Source organism: Aedes aegypti, chromosome 3 (genome assembly GCF_002204515.2).
Source record: "Aedes aegypti strain LVP_AGWG chromosome 3, AaegL5.0 Primary Assembly, whole genome shotgun sequence".
NCBI classification, from domain to species: Eukaryota; Metazoa; Arthropoda; class Insecta; order Diptera; family Culicidae; genus Aedes; species Aedes aegypti.
The window spans coordinates 9,842,347-9,869,982 of record NC_035109.1 but is presented as its reverse complement, the minus strand read 5'-3'; the positions used below and the strand labels follow the sequence as shown (position 1 = coordinate 9,869,982).

Below are 27,636 nucleotides of genomic sequence, written 5' to 3'. Positions count from 1 at the left end.
ATATCTGATCCGTTGTTGCTCGTTCGCCCGTAAATCCTGCCTGATATTGTCCAACGAATTCTCTAGCAATTGGTGATAGACGGCGGCATAGAATTTGGGAGAGTACCTTGTAGGTGGCGCTCAAAATTGTGATCGCACGATAATTGGCGCAATCCAACTTGTCGCCCTTTTTGTAGATGGGACACACGACACCTTCCATCCACTCCTCCGGCAATACTTCCTCCTCCCAAATCTTGGAAATAACCCAGTGCAGCGCTCTTGCCAGTGCATCACCACCGTATTTTAGCAACTCACTCGGAAGTTGGTCCACTCCAGCGGCTTTGTTGTTTTTCAACCGTCTAATCTCCGTTTCTACCTCTTGGAGATCTGGAGGCGGAAGTCTTTCGTCGTCCGCGCGTGCTCCCAAAGTTATTTCCGTGCCACCTCCGCTACTGGCCACATCATCATTAAGGTGCTCGTCGTAGTGCTGCCGCCACCTTTCGACCACCTCACGTTCGTTCGTGAGAAGATTTCCGTCACAGTCTCTGCACATGTCGGCTTGTGGCACAAAGCCTTTGCGCGAACGGTTAAGCTTCTCGTAGAACTTCCGTGTGTCTTTAGCGCGGAACAGCTCTTCCATCGCTTCGCGATCTCGTTCTTCTAGATGGCGCTTTTTTCTTCGGAAGATCGAGTTTTGTCTGTTACGCGCCTGTTTATACCGTGCCTCGTTCGCTCTCGTGCGGTGTTGCAGCATTCTCGCCCATGCTGAATTCTTCTCATTCTTCAACTGCTCGCATTCGCCGTCGTACTAGTCGTTTCTCTGATTCGGGGCCGCTGGACCTAGTGCTGCTGTTGCGGTGCTACCTATGGCGGATCTTATGTGCCTCCAGCCATCTTCAAGAGTGGCGGCGCCAAGCTGCTCTTCCGTTGGTAGGGCCACTTCCAACTGCTGCGCGTATTCTTGGGCTACTTCTGAGTCCCGTAGCCGCTCGATGTTAAGCCGCGGCGTTTGGCTTCGACGCGAGTTGTTCACCGTCGAAAGTTTTGAGCGCATACATACAGCAACTAGATAGTGATCCGAATCTATATTCGCACTGCGGTATGTGCGAACATTGGTAATGTCAGAGAAGAATTTTCCGTCGATTAGAACGTGGTCGATTTGGTTCTCGGTTAGGTTATCGGGTGATCTCCAGGTGGTCTTATGGATATCTTTGCGGGGGAAGAAGGTGCTTCGGACTACCATACCACGAGAGGCTGCAAAGTTGACGCATCGTTGGCCGTTGTCGTTAGATACGGCATGCAGACTGTTCCGTCCGATCACCGGTCTGTACATCTCCTCTCGTCCTACCTGTGCGTTCATGTCGCCAACAACGAGTTTCACGTCACGCGGAGAGCATGCGTCATAAATTTGCTCCAGCTTCGCGTAAAACGTCTCCTTCTCGTCGTCGGGTCTCCCTTCGTGTGGGCAGTGTACGTTGATGATGCTTTAGTAGAAGAAACGGCCTTTTATCCTCATCTTGCACATCCTTGCGTTGATCGGCTGCCACCCGATAACGCGTTGTCGCATCTTGCCTAACACTATGAAGCCAGTTCCTAGCTCATTTGTGGTGCCACAGCTTCGGTAAAAGGTAGCCGCTCGATGCCCGCTTTTCCACACCTTCTGTCCAGTCCAACAAAGTTCCTGCAGCGCTACGATATCGAAGTTACGGGGATGTAGTTCGTCATAGATTATCCTGTCGCAACCTGCGAAACCAAGTGACTTGCAGTTCCATGTTCCAAGTTTCCAATCGTAATCCTTATGTCGTCGCGTGGGTCTTTGCCGATTGTTCCGGGTCGTATTATCTCCTATGTTATTCGCAATAAGGTTTTTTACGGGTGGCTTATTGGGCCTACGCCAACACTCCTGTCTCGCCGGAGCGCCATCGTGCCAGCTCTGTTTAACGTCCCAACTAACACTAGGACGATCGCGCTGATGGGGCTACCACCTTGGATTTAGCTGTGCGCGATTCAGCATTTCTTACTCAGCCGCTGGATACCAGAACAGACGCTGTTTGAGCCGCACCTCCTGGTGAACAGACGCTCGAGACGTACCTCCTCAATCTAGCTGATGTCAGAAGGACAACAGTGCCCAGGAGGTGGAGGTTGGGATAGGTATAAAATGTCAGGATTCGCCTGAAAAGCTAGCGGTAGAACAAGGGCGATTGTTGTTTAGGCGTCCTAACCCTAAGCACACGTCGTTCAAAAACTCATCTTGACGAGGTCCTTTGCGTGTTTCAAACAGGTCCGTTGACGCTCCGATATCTTCACACAGCACTGCATATTATTCATCGTTGCCTTGATCAGTCATCAGTGTTCATAGTAGTGCTGCTTCCACCTTTCAATCACCTCACGTTCGTCCGTCCAAGATACATCCATCTTTATCAAGGCACAATTCGCGGTACAAAGCCTTTGCGGGATGCTTCTGCTCCACCCTTACTCCAACCCTTCCAGGCGGCGCTTTTTATCCCAAAACAGATGGGTTTGCTGCCTTCGCTTGTTTGTATCATTCCACATTTTGACTGGTTACTTGCTGCATCATCATCGGTCACGCTGCATTCTTCTCGTCCAAAACCGATTGATATTCCTCGTCGAACCAACGCTCCGTCGATTTCCTTCGACGAACTCAATGACACTTTCTGCTGCGTTGTTAATGGCTGCTTTGGTACTACTCAAATAATCCTCAAGAAGAGCCAAGGCTCTCGCTCGTCCGGCAACGCTGCTTCAGGGCTTTGTGGATAATCAGTTGCGACTTCGGGTAGCTTGAGTCGTCTCAGATTGTACCGTGGCGGGCGTCGATACCGAACGTTGTTCACAACGGAAATTTTTTGAAACACTTTAACCATCACAAGGTAGTGGTCTGGATCGATGTTTCCGCCGCGATAGGTTCTGGCCCATAATATCCGAGAAGTGTCTTCAATCAATAAAAATGTGTTCGTGATTCAGTCTGTTGGGGTGATCTCCAGGTGTATCGATACGGGAGACAGTGCTGGAAGTAAGTACTATGCCATGTTCCGAGAAGTGGCGGAATCAATGAGTCTAATTCCGTTTTCGTTTGTGAGCTGGTGAACGCTGAACTTCCCCATAATCGTTCTGAATTTCTCCTCCTGGTCAACCTTAGCGTTGAGATCTCCGATAACGAGAATGTCAGTATAGCCCAATGTCATGAGTTTGTTAGCGATATCATTTTCCATATCGCCTATTACACAGACATGTTTAAAAAAGCGTGTTGTTTTGCATGAAATTTCGTCTTAAAAAATAGGGTTTTCAAATAGTTAAACTATCAATAGGGGCAAAGTTTGTGAGTAGTTAATAGACAATAGGGCGATATTCAAAACCGAAAAGGCAATAGATGGATCTTTTTCAGTGGTAGTAAAATCGAAATCCTGAAGCAAATGAAGCACCATGGAACATGAACTAAACACGGACACGAGGGGTTTAAAATTTACTTGGTGGCGCTAGTGACAATATATTTCCAACTGTCTGTATTTCAAGATCCTTATCAGCTAGAAGGTTGGTGTCTTCGGAAAAGCTGTTCAGCAAATCAAGAGCTATCTGGCGGATGATTGGAAATGCATCCGTTAGGTGGTGTTAGTGGGAAAAATGCCAATCTTCACTACCTCAAGATCCTTATCAGCTAGAAAGTTGATGTCCTTGGTACAGATATTCAGTAGATTGGGCGCTATCTGTAGGTGAACAATCTAATTAGGAATTTATCCGCTAGGTGGCTCTAGTACCAAATTGTCTTCAATAGTCTGTATCTAAAGATCATTTTTAGCTAGAAAATTGGTGTCTTCTGTAAAACTGTTCAGCAAATCAAGGGCTATATGGCGATGATATGTCTGAACGAGGTGTTATCCGCTAGGTAACAAATTGTCTTCAAATGTCTGTATCTTAAGATCCTTATCAGCTAGAAGATTGGTGTCAGACAATTGAAGAAAATTTGTCACTAGCACCACCTAGCGTGAAAATTCTCAATCAGGCTCTTCACCGCCAAATAACCCTTGATCTGCTGAATACATTTACCAAAGACACCAATATCCTTCTAGCTCATTTGTATGTTGAGATATCTGTTTCATTCGCCAATTAAGTACCCCTCGTGTCCACGATTTTTCCGTTACCTAGAAAAAGGGGAGGAGTGGGCGGGGATGTCTCATCCGAGGATTATAAGATCAACTAATCACATTTACTTCTAAATTTACTTCAAATTAATTGTTCTACTGGTTTCAGAATTATGGCCATTTAAAAGGTTCGTCTCGGGCTTTCAAGAGTTAACAGCGTAGCTACATAAGGCTTTAGAAGCATATATTGAAGCTTGAGCAGCATTATAACTTTGGGTGTCATTCGACGGCCTAAAATTCACAATTTTTTATCCAGTAGAAAAAAGCATTTAACTGTCATTTTACTTTTGACTACAACCGTGCTTTTAGGTATGGTTCCGACAGGCCTCCAGGAACTCTTCCATGGTTTCCTCCAGGAATTCATAAATAAATCCTAAAAGCATTCATCAATGGTTTTCCGGATTTTTTTCCATAAATCTATACAAGCATTCTACCACAAGTTAATCCAGCAATCCACCCGGGACTTCTTCAGATGTCCAGATTCCCTCGTAGATTTCTCTGGGGTTCCTCCGAGAATTCCTTCAGTGATTCTTCCAAGAATTCTGTCAGTTCATCAGGCATCCTATCTGTTGTTGCTCATATGATACTCCAGAAATTCCTTCTGAAATCTCCTCAGAAATTCCAGCAAAAAATCTTGCAAAAATGCTTCTTGAGAATACTGAGAATGCGTCCAAGCAGTACAGTCAACTCTCCCTAACTCGATATTGAAGGGACCATCGAGATACAGAACATATACTTTCAAATTTTTAAAATTTTCTTCAATTTGACAAAATACGTTCCAAATAGTAATACAGTGAAACCTCCATGAGTCGATATTGAAGGGACCATCGACTCATGGAAATATCGAGTCATGGAACAGAAATCCTTTGAAGAGCTGTTTCAAGGGACCATCACAGTAACCATAAAATTTTGTTTCTAGTATGGTTCCATGAGTCGATATCGAGTCATGGAACATCGACTCATGGAGGTATCACTGTATTAACATGAAAAATAGCAAAATTCCTACACAATCATCTTTTGACACTTTTAGACAGATTGAAAATTTTTATCATTTTATCACTCCGGAGTGGGTTGCGTAAACCTCCATATTACTATTTGTATAACCATAATATTCAAATTCACGAATTTGATCAACATTTAAAACAATATGAAGATATCGAGTTAGAGAGGTAAACTTGCATAAGAAACTGAAACAGATTGCATCGAGTTAGGGAACATCGAGTTAGAGAGGTATCGACTTACAGAGGGATCAAAGTATTTCGTCGAGTTAGGGGAAATATCGAGATACAGAATATCGAGTAAGGAAGAGTTGACTGCAGTTCAAAAATTGTTTCGGGAATTAAGGCAGGAATTTCTCTATCAATTAATCCAAAAATTGCACCCCCTTCTGCACATGATCCTGCAGGGGTTTTTTTTATGGAATTCCCACAATGATTTTTCAAAAAGTTCCACCAAAATTTCCTTCTGAGAATTATTCTAGAAAATAAAACTTAATAAATTCTTCCTAGGATTTCAGCAATTCTAAGCGCCAATATTGAAAAGCATCCTGAGAATACCAAAATCTCTTCGGATATTTTCTTGTCAGCATTATTATTTGCAACATATCAATGATTTACAAATATTAAAATGGCCAGGCTCAGTGTTCTTCTTAGGTTTTCAGGAAGTCTTCAATTCACTATCCTTTTCACAGATGGGTTTTCGGTGAACTTGATATAAATCGAATCAGACGAACACTATGCAATATTTACTAGAATATGGTTCTATCTTAATCAGATTAAACCAAGCTGTTTCAATAAAAAAAAAATTATTGGTAAACAATCAATTCACTAAAAATAAACTCACTAAAAGAAGAAGTCGATCAAAGATGTGGGAAAGACAAGGGTCAATTTATTCAGCAATTCCTCCTGGGACTCAGAAGGTATCCTCCGGAGATTTTTCTGTGATTCCTTTGAGAATTTATTCAGGCATTTTCCAGGTCCTTCCTCATTTGTTGCTCATATATTTATTTATTTATTTTCGTCAACCGACGTAGACTAGTACATTTTACATAAGGTACAGTGGGGGAAGTGTATCAGTGGGGGAAGTGTATCAGTGGGGTAAGTGGATCATTTGTCAATATTAAGCATAAATGCTTGAATATGTTGAATGTTTTCGCACCATTGCTTCGTTTTAGGTTATATTCTTACGCCCACACTGATACTATTGCAAAACTGGTACTACACGTACACTAACACAAGCAAACTTGTTAGCTGCAAAAAGTAATTAATTTGAAAATTGTTTTCCATCAATAAAAATCCATTGTATCTCTGTCTTAAATCGAATTCTATTATTTTTTTCGACACATGGTGAGCACTTCAGTTCTAATTGAATGAATCATAATAAAAAATATGTGATTTTAATAAATAAATACAAATACATTGGGCATGGTACACTTACCCCCACTTTTTAATGGGGTGGGGTAAGTGGATCAAGAATTATTACCATTTATTGGCAGACTGCTTACGAGAATTTTATTAAGCTTTAATATCCGCAAATGTTGTTTTCCTTAATTTTCTTCCATTCCCAGCTTGAATTAGTCAAATTGACCATAGAAAATTTGAATTAATCCACCTAAAAGTTTTTTTAACCTTTCTGGCATAAAAAAAATAAAAGAATAATAATTTCAAAATGTACACGAAACTTTTCGTGTTTTATCTAAGTTGAGTTGTAAAAAAGCAAAATATACTATTTTCCAATTGAACGCTTAGTATTATTTGACCATAGAAATTGTCATAGACAGATGATACACATATGTTCATAAATAAAATAGAAGTATTTCAGATTGTTATTCCAAAGTAAAAGTAACTAATATTTTTAAACTAAGAGTGTTTTTGGAAAATATCGTTAGGAATAATCCAACAATACTTCTGTGTAACTTATGCGTATAAATGGATGAATTTTCTCCAAATTTTTCTAGAGTCAATGTTTTTTTTTGTTAGATTTAGTATGAACTAATATATACATACTTTTTATTATATTTTGATTAAATAAAGGAACTTTTTTTAATTTTAAAGTATTATAATGTAACATTACTAGCACTAATAACAAGAACGAGAGTAATATCATTTTTATTATACATAATCACACCACATTTGTTTCGAGAACAGATTTTTTTGATTGGTGATCCACTTACCCCACCATGGCACAAATTTTTAAGTCTCTCATACTAAATACATAACAATCAGAAAAATAAAAATAAATGACGATTTGAAGTATAATAGTCCCTCATTTGTTATCCACAGAAAAAAGTTTGAATTACATTATTCTAACTGTACATAACAATGAAGTTAATTTTTGATTTTTCTGTATCCACATATTTTTGTTTTATTTCTTAATACCAAAATTATGAAATTTATAAAAAATATTGAAAAAGAAAGTGTAGTGTAAAAAATGTTAATTTCATTTTGTTTTATTTTACGTGTTGCAATTTCTAATGGATTTGAAGTATGTTTTTAGATTTTGCCGAGACATGGTAAAGTCAATAGTTTCGCAATGTTGATTGTAAATGACCATCATTTGATTTAGAGGCCCGTTTTTGGCATAATTTGTTCGATGATGATTTGTTAAGAATAAGTTACGATTTCGTAATTGCCTAGAAGGAGCGTAGAAATTTAATTTTGATAAGATTTCTGTAGAATCAATACGTTGCGAAACGATATGATTTACAAATGAAACTCTTGCGATTTCACGCCGCTCTTTCAAAGTTTGTATATCAATAAGCATGCAGCGTGCTTTGTAAGGTGGAAGTAGAAATGATGTCCAACCTAATTTACGAAGAGCATATAGTAGAAATTTTTTATGTACAGATTCTAATCTTTCTTCGTGTGTCATTGAGAAAGGAGACCATACAATGCTGCAGTATTACATGATTGATCTTACATATGCAATATATAGAGTTTTAATTGTGTATGGGTCATGAAAGTTGTAGCAGAAGCGTTTTATGAACCCTAGCATGTTATTAGCCCTGTGAATTATTGTATTGTAGTGGTCTACGAAAGAAAGCTTAGTGTCTAAGATTACTCCTAAGTCCCTTACTCTTTCACATTTTTCCACATTTTGATTTCCTAATGAAATTGAAATTCGTGGTGTTGTTCTTTTTCTGCTAAATGATATTAGGTTGCATTTTTTTACATTCAGTTCTAATAGGCTTTTTTTGCACCATATGTAGATTTTTTCTATTTCATTGCGGAATACATTGATGTCTTCTTCATTTCTTATTTCCAGGTAGAGCTTCATGTCATCGGCATAAATTAACACTTTGAGTTTATTGAAAATGAAGGAAATGTCGTTTACATACATAATAAAAAGAAGAGGTCCCAAATGAGAGCCTAGAGGGACACCCGAAGTGACTTGAATTGGTTTTGATTTGTTTCCTTCGAATTTTATTATTTGTTGGCGGTCAGTTAAATACCATTCAAGCCATTTCAGCAGTCTTGGCTCGATTCCATTTTTTTTAGTTTGGTATGTCTATGCGATCAAATGCCTTGCTAAAGTCCGTATAAAGAGCTTCTACGTGGTTTCCATTGTCCATTGCATTCAATGAATAGTCAACAAATTGAAGTAAATTTGTTGAGATCGAGCGACCTTTGAAGAAGCCATGTTGTGTGTCTTTAATTCTATTTTTGATTTGAAGAAATAGTTTTTCGTTGACAATTGACTCGAAAAGTTTTGGAATACAAGAGATAATGGCAATACCACGATAATTACGTATGTCAGATTTTCGGCCAGATTTAAAGATAGGCACTAAAAAGGAGCTTTTCCATATTTTAGGGAAGATTCCGGATTCAAGGGATTTATTGAAAAGCCAAAACAATGGCGCTGTAAGTTCTTTTGCTAAATTTTATATGGGTTTGCCTCAGGGCTCTTGTCTGAGTCCACTTCTGTATAACATATATGTGAGTGAGATTGATAATTGCTTGGCTGAAGGATGTACTCTCAGACAATTAGCTGATGATTGTGTTATTTCTGTAATAGGTAAAGATAGAGAAGATATGCAAGCTCCGCTTCAAGCTACATTAGATAGTTTGTCTTCATGGGCAACTGATTTAGGAATCGAATTTTCACCAGAAAAGACTGAAATGGTTGTTTTTTCTAAAAAACATCATCCAGCAAAATTTGAACTACAGCTATCAGGGAAAAAAAATAATCAATCTTTATCTTACAAATACTTGAATATTTGGTTAGATTCTAAGTGTACATGGAAAAAACATGTTCAATATATAAAATCTAAGTGTGAGCAAAGAATAAATTTTATCAGGTCCATTACTGGAAGTTGGTGGGGAGCTCATCCAGAAGATTTAATAAGGTTGTACAAGACAACGGTACGATCTGTGATAGAGTATGGAAGTTTTTGCTTTTATCCAGCTGCACGTACACATATCCTTGTTCTAGAAAGGATTCAGTATCGATGTCTTCGTTTAGCTTTGGGATCTATGAATTCTACTCATACTAAAAGTTTGGAAGTCCTAGCGGGTGTTCCTCCTTTAACGATTAGGTTCTATGAGCTTGGGAGTCGGTTTCTAATTCGCAGTGAAATCATGAATCCTACTATCATTGCAAACTTTGTAAAACTTCTGCAATTAATGGTACAGTCCAGACGAATGCCACTTTATTATTGGCACATGTCTGAAGATATTTCACCTGATGTAATCGATTCTGAACAGCTCAATATGAACTTCCTTCAGTTTAACAACGATAAAGTTACATATGACATTTCTATGAAACAAGAAATAAATAATATCCCAGATTACTTGAGATCCAAAATAATACCTTCAATATTTTCATCGAAATATGGAAGACTTTCTTCTGACAAATGTTTTTACACTGATGGCTCTAGCATAGATAATAGTGTAGGTTACGGTGTTTTCAATGAAAACGTTTCTATATATCATCAGCTTAAGAATCCATGTTCAGTATTTGTTGCGGAGTTGGCAGCAATATATAATGCTTTAATTATCATCCTTAATTTATCGGTTGGCAGCTATTACGTATTTTCCGACAGTCTTAGCTCTATTGAAGCTTTAAAATCAATAAAGCCACAAAATGCAACATATTTTATTATTGAAATGAGAAAACTATTGAATACATTAACAATGCGCTCTTTCAGCATCACTTTCATATGCATTCCATCGCATTGCCTCATCAATGGTAATGAAAAGGCAGATGTTTTAGCCAAAAAAGGTGCCATAGTAGGTGAAATTTTTGAAAGAAAAATTGATTTTATGGAGTTTTTTCAAACATGTCGTCGGAAAGTAATTGCTGAATGGCAAAGACAGGGCTGGTAGCAGTTAGACAGCAAAATAATAGTGACTTTAGTGACCAAAATGATTAAAATAGTGACCAAAAAGTGACCAAATAGTGGCGTGACCAAAAAGTGACTTCAAAACTACAAGTATTGGTCATAACAATGGCTAAAAATGAAATGACATTTTTGACAATTGGGTTGTTTTGTGGAAAAAAAAATCACAGTTTTTTGTAGCTTTATCGAAAGAGCACATTTTTTAAGTATGACACAATTTTATTGCACTTCTAAAAGGTATATGATAAATGATTCAAAAAGATTTCAATCCGTCGACCCAATGACATTTTAATTTACATGACAACTCGTCCCGAAGTAAAATTTGCCGTAGGGTACTTCTAAAGTGACTTTTATACTGAAAATACACTCAAATAAAGATTTAAAAAAAAAAAAAAAAACTTTTATACTAATTTTAAACGTGTTTTTAAAATAGTTCTAGGCCACGGAAAATTTTGAAACTTTGGATTCTTGCTCAATTTTTAATGTAGATTCAGAATATGTTAGAAACTGGATATCCCTAAACAAGCCAATTTCCTGTTAATACCGTGGAGAGTAGAGTGTTCATACCGGGACAAAAAATTCAGGGATTTTACAAATTTCGAGATTTTTTGTTTCCCGGGATAGCAGTTCTGACATCCCGAGAATCTCGGGATTCCTGAAATGCACGTAGAATTTGATGAAAACCACTAAACTTCAATAAAAAACAATGACATTTTTCTTATTTGATAAAATAGAAAACCATCATTGGAAAGAGTAATTATTTTCAAGATAAGACGAATGTACCAAAAAAAGAAAATCGCTTGATTTTACACTGAGATAACTAAAAAAGCATTGGCATACTTTCTACATGTAAGCGCAAGTAGTGATACTTTTTCGAATCAATATTACTTATGTTGACTGAGTTTTATCACTTTGAAATTGCGAGCTGCAAAATCAACATGGCTGCCAAAATGAATGACGGGCTACTTAGCTTTAATGCTTTTCTCTCCATCATTAGCCATTTTTATAAGCAAATTCTGAGAAAGCTAATTTGAAAGTACATCTAAACTTCAGTCAATAATTTTCAGTTATTAACATTTGGCATGATATTCTACAATACCTGCAATTATCCTTAATTGTTTCTTTTGTTCTAAAGTTTTGATGAGTTTTGAAATGTCTGAATCAAATTGCTTCAATATTATGACTTAATTTTTTACCATACTTCTATTCATAAGTGTTATAGAGAATTTGAAAAAATCACTAGCAAATCCATCATTAGTCAAGCTAAGTTTTGATTTTTATTAAGTTACATCAACATAATACGAAAACCATATGTCAAATACTATTTGTTATAATTAATGGAAAACTACATTATCTTTTTATTTCATTTAAAAACATTATATTGTTGGATTTGTACTTCCATTTCTATCAAAATACTAGTTTTATTGAACATTTTATAAATCCCGGGATCCCGGCATTTCCCGGGACAAGCTAAGATTTTTGTTTCGAATCCCGGGACGAGAAAAATGGCCGGAAAATTAACACTCTAGTGTAGAGTCATCAAATGATCAAATCATGTTGAGTATGTTCTAGAAAATTAAAAAAAAAGCCAAGTTATTTTGTCACATTGCTACATGTAACAGCAAAACCGTCACATTGATAAATATACATGAGCCTCGTAATGCAGTAGGAAAGAAACTCCTATCAATATTATTTTCTGACTATTCACCCAATATTGGGTATGAGCTGTATAAATTTTCATCCAATAAGCACTTTTGAGTCTCTGGTAATTTTTAGAAATTTTAGTTTCTTCTCATACTGCCATAAAATGTATGGTTTTCCATTTACTCAATGCCTACTTTTGTCGAATGTTACAAATATGGAGTAAACAAACTCGGGATAGAATTTTTAGCAAAATTCCTGATCATGAGTAAGTTACTGGCAAAAAATCATTGAAGATTTTGAAGTAGAGATGCAAAACAAATTACTTGAAGCATTTCTTATCAAATTGTAAACACAATTTTGGTGACATTCGTAAATGAATTTCAAACAAGTCTGAAAAAAATCCTGATGGAATTCAAAGTTCAAAAGCTAAATTCGTGGCAGAATTTCTGTAAAATTAAACCATTTCTTCCAAATAAACAACAACAAAGGCTCAAACGCAATGATAACGGAAAGCGGAACCGGTTCGCCAGCATGGATCACACCGTCTCGACTGAGCTGTCAACGAATAAAAGTGAACTGACACTGAATCGACAAGCATGTTATAGTTCATGCTGGTGAACTGGTTACGCGTTCCGTTGCCGTTCCGCTATCATTGCGTTTGGGTCTTAACTCCAAAACGCAACTGATTATTGACGAATTCGAGATAAACCGAATTAGAAAATTATTCCATTCATATTAAAATATCTATATTTCAACTGATCGTTTGAATGAATGAATTAGGTTTTGAAAACAATCAAATCACTCAGTGGCGGCTCGTAATCACACGTTTTATCTGATCTGCGATCCTGAAAATGACTAATTTTACATACTTAGATTATAAAACAAACAGCAAACGCTAATTTTTTATTGTATGAACATGTGGATTTGATGATTTGGAATAGCCACTGATATCACTAGTGATTAATTAATATCGTCCAACAACGTTCAAGCATTCATTATAGAGACGTGTTTATGTATAGAAATAGTTGACCAAAGCCGTATGAAAAACAGTGTCAAGAGTTGATTAATGGATAAATGTATAGTTTGTTTGTTGGAATTTCAAATATAATTTCTTAAATTATTTATAGCACTCGCTTTAGAAGTTCTGTACGAGTTTCTGACAAACTCTTTGAATTTTTTGTTGTTTTTTTCTAACCATGGTTGCATGGTTGGAAAGCTAACCTGCCTTTAATTTGATAATCATCAGATCACGAAAAAAGTGACTTTAGTGACCATTTTCGTGAAAAAAGTGACTTTAGTGACATTTTGTTGGAAATAGTGACTTTTTAGTGACCAGGTCGAAAAAAGTGACCAAGTCACTAAAAAGTGACTTGCTACCAGCCCTGCAAAGATCTTGGGATGAAGGATCTATGGGACGTTACTTATACGGTCTTGCACCAAAAATATCAAAAAAATCATGGTTTAAAGATTATAATCTGACTAGGGACTTTATTAAGGTTATTTCTAGACTAATGTCGAATCATTATAGATCTAAGGCTCACCTTAAGCGTATTGGTTTAAGTGATACTAATCATTGTGACTGTGGTGAAGGATTTGAAGATATAGAACACGTTGTTTGGGTGTGTTCTAAATATGAAGTAAAAAGACAAGAATTGATTGATTTCCTTCCTGTTTTATGGACACCACCCAACGCAATGCTCTGTTTTCTCACAATCCTAATTTCCTAAATCCTATATATAAATTTCTAAAAGCTATTAGCTAAATATGTCACTTTTGTCTTTAACAGTGAATTACTATTACCTGCGACTTGAGTGATTGACGGATGTCTTAAGCCACATATCAAACCGATTCCGTTTCCTCAAATTTTCCTCAAGTCATCATTTTGAACTGCACGACGCCTCCAATAGTACCACTGAGCTGATCATCACTATCTCATCTGAGCAACTTCACAAACCCATTGAGAAGATGGAGTGACAAGATAACCGTTCTACGATGCATCCCAAGCCCCGAGTTTAGAACTTCTAACTTGTCGTGAGAGTATGACAAGATGTAGAAGCTAAATGAAATTAATACAAACATTGTATATAACGTTATTAAAATGGCACCTAATACTTTATGGTAAGGGCCTAAATAAAGATAGGTTTGAGGGTTTTATGCCTATAGGAGAAGAGATTTTTTTTCACTCCTACAGGCTTTCCCTCATTCCAAAAAAAAAAAAAAAACAAGAATTCACCAGGTACTTATTTCAATATTCTTCCTGTGGATCCGTCCAAGATGTTCTTCACAAATTGTTACATGTCAGAAATTTCTCTAAGAATTCCTACAGCAGTTCCCTAAAAAAATGCTGCAGAAATCCCCACAGGATTCTTATTAGATTTTTCCTGCGATTCCTGCAAAAACTTCTCCGAGGATTACACCTCTAAATTCCATCTAAGAATTTTCCGTATTTAATCAAGGCATTCCTTAAATTGTTTTTCCTGTGGTTCGTCCAGAAGTTGTCTAAAGTGTTTCTCTAGATATTCAACTTTTGGCCATTGAACTTTTATTCTTAAGGATCTCTTCAATTTTTTTCACCAAGTATTCCACCAAGAATTGAGGGATTTCTTGAGGAATTCTTCCAGAGATTCAACCAGGAATTTCTTTAAGGATATCTCCAGGAACTTTTCTTGGGATTCTTGCAGTGTAAGACCTCAAAGCACGTAGGAAACACTGTACTAAATTACTTGCTGGCTTACTTTGCCGATAATTATTCACATAAAACTTCGAATGGCTAGTAAGGCCTATGTTTCAATTCATAAGAATTCAAATTTTGTAAGTTCGCGGCTTACTCTTTAAAAATCCACTGTAACGTCATAACATTATCAACAAATTCCCTGGCCTGGATCATGGGGATTGACGGTGCCAAAGTGAAGGTGCACCGTAAAATAATATCCGTTTGTATAAAATATCACCTTCCCAATACTTTGGCACACCTCTAACGGATCATGATTTATCATGAAACGGCTGCTTGCAGGCTGAGGATCTGTTAATATGTTTCTGCATATTATCAGGAACTCTTCAAATGGAGGGACCGCCAGGGCTCAGTAGTTACTTATGCACCACTACTTGTAGTTGCAGTTTGTTAGATGAATTGTAGCATCCTTTGTACTAATCGGTAATGGTGGATAGGTTTCGAAGCTAACGCATGATCCAACTTTTTGTTATGTGACTTAAAAGTGAGTATTCGGTGAGTTTCTGTGTAACATTCGTCGTTATAAAATTAATGATTGTGAGGGTGATAATGATACTTGATGAATTGCATAGTGATGATGAACTGTTGAAATTGCATTTGAAGTGATTGTGAGGGTTACGTTAATACCACAGACATAATAATAACAGTAGACACTTATTTATTTAAACAAAAACACTATTGCCTAGTTCTTTACACTTTTACAATGACAGTGTTCATAATAACAGCGAGTGCAATAGAAGTGATTGAAGTATTTTTTGTTACGGTCGTTGTGATAATTCGTAGTTCAATTAAATAGTAAAAAAATAAACACCCTTCAATTATTGGTAATAAAATAAATTGGTATGAAAGTGGCGTGATGTAATATTGGTGGAACTTTTAGCTGTGATGGTGGAAAGTGATAACGAAAGTTCATACATGATAATCTGATATAGAAGTGCTAGTGTCAAAAACAAAAGTGACGACAGCAACAGTGAGGCAATTATGTGACAGTGAATAATAAAATAAAATGGGGAATGGGGACCTTTTCATAAAACTATTTCGTTCTTCACTTTAACCACTCTAGTAACATTTCAGGCCTTATCATAGTTTGATAGTAGTCTGAACTACTAGACTGCAAAACTACGGTAAGGGCTGATTGCTGCTAGGGTACACAGTGACCATTTGAGCAACATTGCTTAGGAACGTCTGTGTGATGAACGCAATAGAGGCTTATAAAAGCAAATGCTGGGAAGGAGCTTAGGGCAGATTAAAAGTGCCAGTACTGCCCCTATCGCTACCGACAAAAAAAAAAAAAAAAAAAAAAAAAAAAACATTATCAACAAATTAGTACTCAAATTACAGTACCATCGGTTATTTACATTCAAGAGCAGATTCCTACTCTCTGCTTTTAATCGTCTTAATTTCAGAGTACACCGTTGAGGAAAGTGTGATATGTACAAGAATCATTACGCCACCGACAGACAGACGGTTGAACATGTGAATTAACCTTCATACGCACATTGTACGGCGAACGAAACCTATATCCAATCCAATCCCAAGCAGCATGCAGCTCAGCAGTAAACGATTAGCCGCCCGTCCGAACCTATTATTGATGTTTTGATTCGTTCGAACGAAAGCAAAATGAAAAGTACCGAGAAAATTGATGGTAATCGAAAGCGAAAATAAACTTTGAGTATACAGGCATCGTAAACCCCGGGGAAGACGCGTGAAGTGAGCCGAGAAAAAAATCGGCAAACATTCCGGTTCTGTACTTTTTTATGGTTGGGAAGAAGATGTGATTTTTGATGAAATTTATAAAAATTGTCTTGACTTCCAGAATAGAGAAATGGATTTTTATCGGACACGACCCTCAAAACATACTGAGGCAAAAATAATAAAATTATATATACTGAAAATTCTAAGTATGACTTATGATTCTGGTGGAGAATTTCGTCATGTACGTCAATGTACGAATGCTCGATAACAGACCAGTTGTTTTAGTGATTCTTACGAAAAATATTTAAAATCATGGTTCCTAAATAATTCATTGTTTTCACTTATGGAACTTATATCACTTTTGAAATGGATCAGTGTTCAATATAACCATAATTTGACTTGTTCTTAAGTCATGATTTATAAAAAAAGCTTAAGTATTTTTGGCTCAGTGTACAATTTATAGCTAGTAGTGAAATTGGCACACCAATCTGAATAGAATTAATATTCCACTATGAGATGAACGATAGGAACAGCAACACTATTATCTCTGTTTGACCCCGTCCCTTCCAGCCACACTCTCCCGATTGATGTGGCGAACGTGCCTATACAACATCCAATGCCTCTAGGTTACAGCATATCTTTAACACGTCTGTCTAGTTCACCTCGTTCGGTGTTAGGAGAGCCTACGAATGGGTGACGGCTTGGCTTGGCTTCACGTACCAAAGTAGAATAGATAGTACCGTAGAACGGGGCATCTTTGAAAACGCGGGTAACTTTGATAGTGTAGGCGTTTCATGAAAGGTTGACGTGATGAAAAATAGCCTATTGCCTTCCTTGATACCTTGATGGCTACAACGTAGCATCACGCCATTGCCGGGCGTGTTGTAGAGCTTCATCTTCGTCGGTCTTGGGCGAAACTTCTCCAGTTGTCCCGAACATTCAGGGTTGTATTCGTGGTCTTCCCCGAAGCCGCCGACCTCTACCTGGTTCCCTGCTGAATATTATTTTTGCAATTCTTTCTTCCGACATTCGCACTAAGCGACCAGCCCACTGAAGTCTGCCATATTTTACATGCTTGATAATATTCGCATTTTGGAAAATTGATACAACTCGTGATTCATGCGTCTGCGCCACACCATGTTCGACTTTCCCACCGAGTATTGTCCGCAGAACTTTACGCTCGAAAACACCGAGAGCTTTCCGGTCTGACTCTATCAACGTCCACGCTTCGTGTTCGTAGAGAGCCACCGGAAGAATCAATGTTTTATACACGGCGAATTTTGTTTCCGTTTGCAAGCTGCGGGACCTAAGCTGGTTACGTAGTCCGTAAAAGGCCCTATTCGCAGCCACAACACGTCTTTTCACTTCGCGGGAAACGTCGTTGTCACTGTCACAAGTGTTTAAAGGTAAACAAATTCTTCAACAACTTCAAACACAACCTCAGCACCTACACCACCATACCTGACTCTATGTCTACCTGCAACCATGTACTTCGTTTTGGTAGAATTAATGGTCAGGCCTATCCTCGCTGTCTCCCTCTTCAGAGACACAAAGGTCTCCTCCACTGACCTGCGATCGATTCCAATTAGGTCTATATCGTCCGCAAAGCCAAGGAACATGTGCGACCTTGTGATAATAGTGCCATTTCTCTGCACGCCACATCTCCTAATCCAGTGTAGAATCAGCCAAATTAGTTTCGCCGGAAAACCATTTTCAGACATTAACTGCCAAAGCTCATTTCTTTTCACTGAGTCGTACGCAGCCTTGAAATCAATAAACAGATGGTGAGTCTGCAAGTTACACTCCCGGAATTTGTCTAGGATCATTCGCAAGCTAAACATCTGGTCCGTTGTCGAACGGCCCTCACGAAAACCAGCTTGATATTCGCCGACGAATTCAGCAGGGTAATTCCTCTGTAAATGGCACACTCCAATCTGTGCCCTTTCTTGTAGATAGGGCGGATGAGGCCGTCCAACCAGCCAGTAGGCAATTCTTCGTCCTCCCATACCTTCAAAAGTACTCGGTGGATCGACTGGCAAAGCTGCTCACTTCCGTGCGTGAGAAGCTCGACCGGGATATCGTCCTTCCCAGCAGCCTTACAGTTCTTCAGCTCGCTTATAGCTTTATTATGGTGGGTGGGTCCACAGCTTGGTCGTCATCATCTATGTTCATCCTGTTCCTCGCTACATTTCCATTTTCACCGTTCAACAATTACTGAAAGTGCTCCTTCCACCTGGCAGCCACTGCCGTTTTATCGGTCAGCAAATGCCCTTCTCGATCATTGCACAAGTACCCGCCGGTATGGTATTGTGCCGCGCACCATTGACCGTTGCATAGAATCTCCGCATATCATTCCGGTTCATGCTTTCTTGAGCGTCAGCTACCACACTTTATTCGTGCTGCCTTTTCTTTTTGCGGTGGATTCGCTTTTCTTCGGCTCTCGCTGACCTGTACCGCTCTCTGTTTTGTCGGGTACCGGCCACAAGCATACTGGGTTAACTGGGTTAAACTCCCATGAGAAACTAAATTTTAGGACTCAAATTAATAAATATCTTATTCTGCAATTTCTGATCGTAATAACCTGTTTTCCATCACGTCAACTTCTCATGAAATGGCCTACTTTCCTGCACTGAATAAAGCAGTGTGGTTATATTTATTACGCAACTGAAATCCGTTGCGTAATGACTATTATCGTTCGTACTGTAAAAATCGTCATTCTGCAACTTGTTACGTAAACTACTATTCTCCTATTCATCAGATATATTTATTCTCATCAGCAACTTTTTGTTCTATTGTTTGAGGTACAAGTTGGAACCTAGGGAGAATAAATTTGTACTAATGTTCTGCAGTGTTTAGGACGGTTTTCTAAATTTGTAAAATAGTAATTGCCATATTTTTACATAGTAGTCTGAAGTAAAAATAAATCTAGCGAACTTGCATCTTGTCACCTTCATTCATTGAAGGGAGGATCAATTTAGAGAAATCGATCACGTTGCTTACGCTTGTATCCTAGCACACGCTTGATATGAAAAAAAAAATCCAAGTTTTCCAATAATACCGAAGTTACCCCGTTTCACGGTGCGCTGTAGGTAGGCTCCAAAGATACGTGAGTACGATGATTTTTGTCTCTTACCCGACGGTGAGATCGGTCCCTTTCATCTCGCGCACCATCCCGGACTGCGCAAAACGGGCCGATTCCAGCTTCTCGGCAACGCTGAATCCGCGCGCCCCCTCGTAGTCATCGTCGCCGAGGGCCCATTCGTCCGAGTAGAGCTTCCGTTGTTTCCGCTCGCGCTGTTGATGGTGTTGGATTGGGTGATGTGTGTCGTCATCGTAGCAAGGATTGGCAGCAGGACCAGGCATGAAACGAAAACGAGAAAAAACACATATCGGTGGATGAGTGTTAGGTTGCTAATCGTGGAAAAATCCGCCGGGAAAAAAGATTTTCTTTTCGGGTGGAGGAGAGGGTGGTAAAGAAAAATGGTGGGACGGGGATGAAAGGCTGCTTAGCGCCCAATAGACAGTGATAGATAAGGCAATTTGTGATAGGAAAATTTCTTGTTTGAGATTGCTATACGTTTCAATTGGAACTTGTCCTAAGCTTGTGAGCATGGTTTCCACGATTGTATTTTTTGAATGTCGTTGCTTGGACTTTATGCAGTGTTACATACTACAACCAGGATTTAGGGAAATTTCCCAAACGAACAGGTGTCGAACAAACCGGGAATTAATATCAAAAAGCAATTAGGGTGTCTGATCCAGTCATAGTGTGTGTACCAATAATAGTGGTAGTGCCGTTTCAAGCGTGTTATAACCAATTTTTATTTTTATGTGTATTTTTCTAACATGGACATTGTCAAAATGATATGAATGTGTGAAAAAAAATCTTGTTAAATAGTAAGGAAATAGTAGAAAACAATTAAAATCCTTAACTTTTTTGCTCCTTTGCACCAGTTATAGTGGGGCGTTCCTATAATAGTGAGGCTCAATGGGAAATCAATGTAAACCACTATTATGGGAACAGACGTTAGCAAATACCACTATTACTGGAACGTGTTCCAGTAATGGAGGAAATGCTTTTTTTGATAGAATTAATGATTTTATCATTCTAAGATTATTTTTTACGTGAAATATAATAAAAAAGCTTTCGAATGACGTATTCAGATATAAAAAACGAGTTTCCGTTATTTTTTGGCGATTTTGTATTCCTCAACCCGTTACTATTGCCACTATCACTGGTACAGACGCCCTACTAACAAAAAACGATTATGACGATAGTGGACACAAAAAGGGATTTATGTTACTGTTTGACCTGAATATAACGACTTCAATTATTAATTGCGATAAATTGACCTAACATCAATTAAACACAACATTTCTGGGAAATGAAATAAGCAGTCACTTCATTACTGATAAGCATTGCATTATCAATCGCACTTGATGGCATTTGAGTTCATTTCGTGCAAATAATCGATAGTCCATAATTGGTACACTATTAGGGCGAATGCCAGGAACACTATTGCCATAATTGGTACAAAGACAAACAATTAAGATGCTTTCAATCGATTAAACACTAAAACTGTTTATTTCGTCTGATTCGCTTGAAACTAATAAATTACATCAACAAGTAGATGAAAAAACCGAATTTAGTACTATACCATTTAATTCCACTAGAGTTTGTATCCTTTGACAGATACGCGTATTTCGATCACAACTGTAAGGCCGTCTTCAGTGTCGTGTACTAGTACAGGTAGAAAAACAAAGGATACAAACTCTAGTGGAATTAAATGGTATAGTACTAAATTCGGTTTTTTCATCTACTTATAGGTATTCTACTGAACAGTTCGAAGATTTATTATACATCAACAAGTTAGGTTTACGTTTTAGAAACGCAACCAAAATCTGGTTTTAATTATGTTGACATATTTCATCCATAATTGGTACACCTACCCTATCTGAACTTCAAAACATTCGGTTTTTCTTTGATGAGTCTAACAATCGTAGTTCACATCCATATGCTATCCTTCGATATCAATTATTTGCCGTCCGTGATCTTCTTCACGTGTCTCTGCTTCTATCAAATCGCGTTTACTTTTACAAATCAACGTAAGTAAGTTTCATACGGTTTTGAGGAAATATTTTAGAATAGAATTAATACGAATATTTGTTCTTATCTATGCTAAGCTATTGGTACACATGTACATGCTTTCAAACAAAGGTCGGACAAAACCTCAAATACGTCCTAAATCCCTTGATAATGGTAATCTATTAACTATCTTGGAAACCTGATATCATCACGTTGAAAGTAACTGCTAAATTGAAAATTCGATTTTCTAGTGAAATTTGCCCATATTAAGTTTTTTCATTCAATCGAATAAAAAGGCTATAATTACACAAACAATGGTTGTAATGCTGAGATTTGTGTATAAACCTTAATTAGAGATTCATATTTAAGTTTCTTGCAGTAATTTCAGTAAAGTTTTAAACGAGTTATGACGCATTATACTGTGTAAGGTACAGCGGGGCAAGTGGGTAAAGGGAAGGGAAAGATGGGAGGAAATAGGAGTGGGGTCCCTTGAAGAGGGAAAATCGCATAAGCGAAATGAGAGCATGTAGCTCCATACCACAATGGGTTCGAACAGCGCCCTAAAAAGGGCACTGCAAAACACATGAGCGTAGAGAGCCTATAGCTCATTACCACAGCGGGTTAAGAATAACAGAATGTCCTGAAGATTCAGGCTTCTGAATTCAGTTTCACTTAATAAGTGTTTACCAAGTAATTGGAATCGCATTTGCGCAAAAACTGGACAGTTACATATCAGGTGATATGAAGTTCCATAATCGGAGTCACAACTATCACACACAAATGAGTCAGCACGCTGAATATTTACCATGTGATAGTTGATTCGGCAGTGGCCTGTCAACGCTCTGACCAAGAGACTGCAATTCTGCTTTGACAGATTTGTTAAATACTTTACCACCCTTGGAGATGGCTCAGTAATGTACAATTTTGTTTGACGACATGACTCCAAACTATTCCAAGATTGCTTGTGCTGAGTTGCCGCCCAAGAGTTTATCTGAAGCTTCACCCAGCACTTCGAAATTGGAATAGCCGGCTCAGGGCCAATGAAGTCATGCGATGCTCCATCGCGAGCTAGCTCATCAGCCAATTCATTTCCAGCGATGGAAGAATGGCCTGGTACCCATACAAGGTTTACACTTTACAGAGTTGACTGAATTCAGTTCCTCAATTTGAGTTCGACATGCGATAACAAGCTTCGACCTTGAGTTGGCCGAAGCGAGAGCTTTTATAGCAGCCTGACTATCTGAACAGAAGTATATGACTTTACCCATTACGCGCTGCTGAAGTGCTGATTGCACTCCACACATAAGAGCAAATATTTCCGCCTGAAAAACGGTGCAATTTCTACCAAGTGAATAAAACTGATTCAGCCTTAGCTCACGAGAATATACTCCTGCACCAGCTCTACCTTCAAGAAGGGAGCCATCAGTGTAACATACTATATTGTTTGATATACTTCTTTCCAAATAGCCGGACGTCCACTCTTCCCGTGAAGGGAATTGTGTGGTAAATGTCCTGTAAGGAAAGTTACAAGCAATTGTGAGATCACTTGGAGCAAGGACAATTTTGTCCCAATTCACCAAAAGTGGAAACAACGAAGTGTGTGTAGATCTACGATTCACTGGATTTTTCTCCAGTAGATCCAGTACCCATAAACGGTAAGAGCAAGAAAGTGCTTCTTGTTTAAGATATTTGTGTAGTGGCGCAACGTCGAAAATGGCCTCAAGCGCTGCTGTGGGAGTTGTAGAGAACGCACCAGACATCGCCATCAAGCACATCCTCTGGAGATAGCCCAATTTTGATTGGATTGTTCTCACTTCGCCCTTTTGCCACCACACAAGACATCCATATGCCAATATTGGTCGAACAACTGTTGTGTAAATCCATTTGATATATTTGGGTTTGAGGCCCCAAGTTTTACCAAAGGTTCGCCGGCATTGACCGAAGGCCATGCAAGCTTTTTTGACTCTGAAATCAATGTGAGCTGTCCATAAAAGTTTGGAATCTAGAATGACTCCGACATACTTTACTTGATCAGTCACATTAATCTCAGTGCCAAAAAGACGTAAAGGTCGAATTCCATCGCGGTTTCGTCTTTCCTTAAAAAGAACAATAGATGTTTTATTCGGGTTAACCGAAAGGCCATATTGGCGACACCAACTCTCGACTACCTGAAGAGCACTTTGCATCAGGTCGAATAGGGTGCTTATGCACATACCAACTATCAGAGCTAGATAGTCGTCGGCAAATCCATAAGTTGGAAAACCGCAATTATTGAGTTGCCTCAATAGCGTATCTGCTACGAGATTCCACAAAAGTGGTGACAAGACTCCCCCTTGGGGGCATCCGCAAACACTCAATTTTCGAATCGCTGCGTAACGCAATGTCGAGAAGAGATGTCGGTTTTTGAGCATTTGATGAATCCAATTGGTAATCATTGTAGGTAGCCCAGCTGCTAAATTGAAAATTCGATTTTCTAGTGAAATTTGCCCAAATTAAGTTTTTTCATTCAATCGAATAAAAAGGCTATAATTACACAAACAATGGTTGTAATGCTGAGATTTGTGTATAAACCTTAATTAGAGATTCATATTTAAGTTTCTTGCAGTAATTTCAGTAAAGTTTTAAACGAGTTATGACGCATTATACTGTGTAAGGTACAGCGGGGCAAGTGGGTAAATGGGGTAAGTTAAAATAATTGGTATATTTTAATGAATATGTGAATTAACGATTTAAACTCGTGCGTAAACCTTTGAGGCCATTGAAAACATTACGATAGGTAAGAGATTTCTGAGATTTTTCAGCCATTATTGCATAATAGAGCAAAATTTTGTTAACCTGTCAACTGTCACTCCGTAACAAGTTGGCGGCGTGCAATCTTATTTTAATATTTTCAGTGGAAAAAAGATCCTGAAAATAATTTTCTGAACCGCTTTTAAGTTGTCCCCTCTGACAGTTTTAAACTGCAAAGAATTATTTCGACATATACCTAAAATAACAAAATTGAAACACTGTCAATTTTCTAATCACGTGGGGCAGGTGAAAAGTTTCTCATTAGAGATTGAATTTGTGTTTTCTCTTTAGGTAGCCATAAGTATAAAAGGTTCGCAATTATCATAGAATAGCAGAACGTGCTGATAATTCAAGAAACACTATACTCAAAACGTTGAATGCTATTATCATGGCCAAATCATGGAAATTCTCTAAAAAAAAGGTTGCCAAATATTACGATATTAATATGTTTATTTCGGACAGCCGATTAAAAGCAAGAAGTTGATTGAAAAGTTCCAATATAAGAGAACGCACGGAAATCTTGTAGAATGTTTATGTAAAGCTAGTTCAAAACATAAAAAATGGGATATAGGTGTATCCACATAAAAAAGTTTCTATACACTTTATTGAAGGATTTCTCTTGAAAAGTTATCCGACGTCATACCCGATTTAAAAAAAAAAATAACTAGCGAAGGAAATTCTACAGAGCAGAAATGTAATTGCTGTCCCATGATGTGAGAACTAACATTAGAAATGTTGCAGTTATAATGTTGCCGAATCATTTAAATTAAAAAAATACTGTACAATGATTTGCAGATGGGAGATTTCTTAGTTTTTTTTTGTCAGAATTTCATTCAGACACATTCGACATCTATCGAGTTCAAAAAAGGCGGTAAATGATACACGTGATACGAAAAAAAGGGTTGAAATCATGTGGTCCATAATTATGTTCCACCCAAGGAACCAGCAGCTATACAACCACTATAAAATTGATTTACGACCTCCAGAGAAATGAAATCAGGTCACAAGCCGCACAAGAGTTGGAAAGGTCTGACCCTAAGCAGAACAGCATAAGTACATTGCCGGTCGACCCCGGCCATTCAATCTACTAATCGCCCAGTCTTCTCATATTGCACCCTCTACTGCACCGGCGGCGTCAACATTGCAGCTTTTCCAACTCCCCGTTGCACATGTTCGTAAACACGTAATCGCCTATTTACCTTTCGCTTTCCTCCTACTCTTTCAGAGTCGACTGCGAACGAGTCAGCGAATTATTAACTGCTGCAGAAACCGCCCGGCTCGAACAGTACCGCGAATAGTCAGCGGATTCTCGCGAACACAAAACAAACCCAAACAGAGTGCGCGCTGCTTCTCGAATCGGAATCTCTCTCGACTTGGGCACCGCATTATCAGATCGCGAACAGCTCTTAAGCCTGTTTAAACTTAAGGCGAGCGTCTTCTCGAATGTGCGGGTATTGTTATTGCCCTGCGTTTAACCGCGTTGAGATCCGCGCCGCTCAGCGTAAGTAAATCGAGTAAATCGCAGGGCTGGTAGCAACTGAGTGTCTTCAGAAAAAGAACATTATAAACTTGAAAATTTGGGCCTTCCTTAGCCGAGTGGTTAGAGTCCGCGGCTACCAAGCACAGATATGCTGAAGGTCTCTAGGTTCGATTCCCGGTCGGTCCAGGATCTTTTCGTAATGGAAACTTCCGTGACTGCCCGGGCATAAATTATCATCGTACCTGCTACACGATATACGAATGCGACAACTTTGGCATAGTAAGCTCTCAGTTGATAATTGTGGAAGTGTTCATTGAACACTAAGCTGAGAAGCAGGCTCTGCCCCAGTGGGGACGCAATGCCAAGAAGAAGAAAAAGAAAATTGAAATGAGGAAACCAAAAAGAGTCCGAACAGGAAACAAACAAGACAAAACAGTAACTAAGAAAACAATACAATCTAAACTGGAACCAGAAGATACAAGTTTTCCTATAAAAACAAGTTATCTTTATTAGTCAATCCAGAGATTGATGATTCCTTCAGGAAGTCCTCCAGAAGGTCTTTAAGAGTTCTCAAATATTTATTTTTGTAATTTTTCATCTTAATAAGCTGTTTTTCCTCACATCAATCTTTATAGTACTCCTCAACATGAAATGAAATCAGCATCGTAATGTCTATTACGCAACGTTTTTCCATAACACAACTGATTTGAGTGACGTAACGAATCATTACCCAACCATTTTTAGAACTTACAAAATAATTGTGAGTGCATCCCGTTATGATTACTGATACTTTCAAGTGTTTCTTCTACGAAATCGCAAAAAAAATTGCACACGGGCCGCTGTAGAATTCATTTTGTACAAAATCCTGATTCTGCAATTTGTTGCGTAAACTACTAATTCAGGAGTTCCAGGGAATTGCTGGATACTTTGAAAGAAATTTTTAAGGCCAAGAAGCCTTTCATTTGTTTTGACAGCCATGTTAACATTACAGCTCGCAATTTCAAAGTAATAAAATTCAGTTCTCGGAGTTGATATTGATACGGAAAAGTATCACTACGAGCGCTTACACGCAGAAAGTTTGCTGATACTTTTTCAGCTAGGTCACTGCAATACCAACTGATTTTCATCAATTTGAAATTGTGACATGATTTGATAACAATTATCAACGACGGGTACACATTTCAATGACGGCCTACTTCGCCTTAAAGAAATTTTGAAAACATCTGGGAGATATTTCTAAAACAAATTCTATGATTATCTTTGATGAAACTTCTGTAGAAATTCCTGATAATTGCTTGGATCTCTGTCTAGTTAGTGGCGAACTAGCCAAGAACAAAAACTAAATTTAAAAAAAATAAATAATAAGAATAAAACTCTCTAGTTCGTGAGGAAGGCTTGGTAGGCTTTCAAGATAAATTGCTGAGATAATTATTGAAAAATTAACCAATCGAACTCCTCGATATTATCCTTTAGAATTGCCTGAAAAAAATCATAGAAAAACACAAAATGGAACTCCTGAAGAAGTTTGTGCAGCCGGAATATTTGCTGTAGTATTTGCTGCTATGAAACCATTCCTTAACCCTCTAATACCCAAATTTTTATTTTCGATTTAAGTATTATTTTTCGTTATCTAAAATCGTTCTAAACACGTTTTGGGCACTTATTTATTTTTATTCACAAATTTTTAAATTTTGGTTTTTGATTTTTTTAACTTTTATTTTTGAACATCCCTAGCTT

At 38.1% G+C, this 27,636-nt stretch overlaps 1 protein-coding gene across 2 annotated transcripts in view; it reads right to left on the bottom strand.

Moving 5' to 3' along the window:
- LOC5570227 (jmjC domain-containing histone demethylation protein 1) overlaps positions 1 to 27,636 on the bottom strand; it is a 91,775-nt gene that overhangs the window by 33,385 nt on the left and 30,754 nt on the right. For both annotated transcript variants that reach the window (XM_021852704.1, XM_001658956.2), the window contains one exon: positions 19,677 to 19,837. In XM_021852704.1, the coding sequence (XP_021708396.1) occupies positions 19,677 to 19,837 (161 nt within the window). The remainder of the gene's footprint in view (positions 1 to 19,676; positions 19,838 to 27,636) is intronic.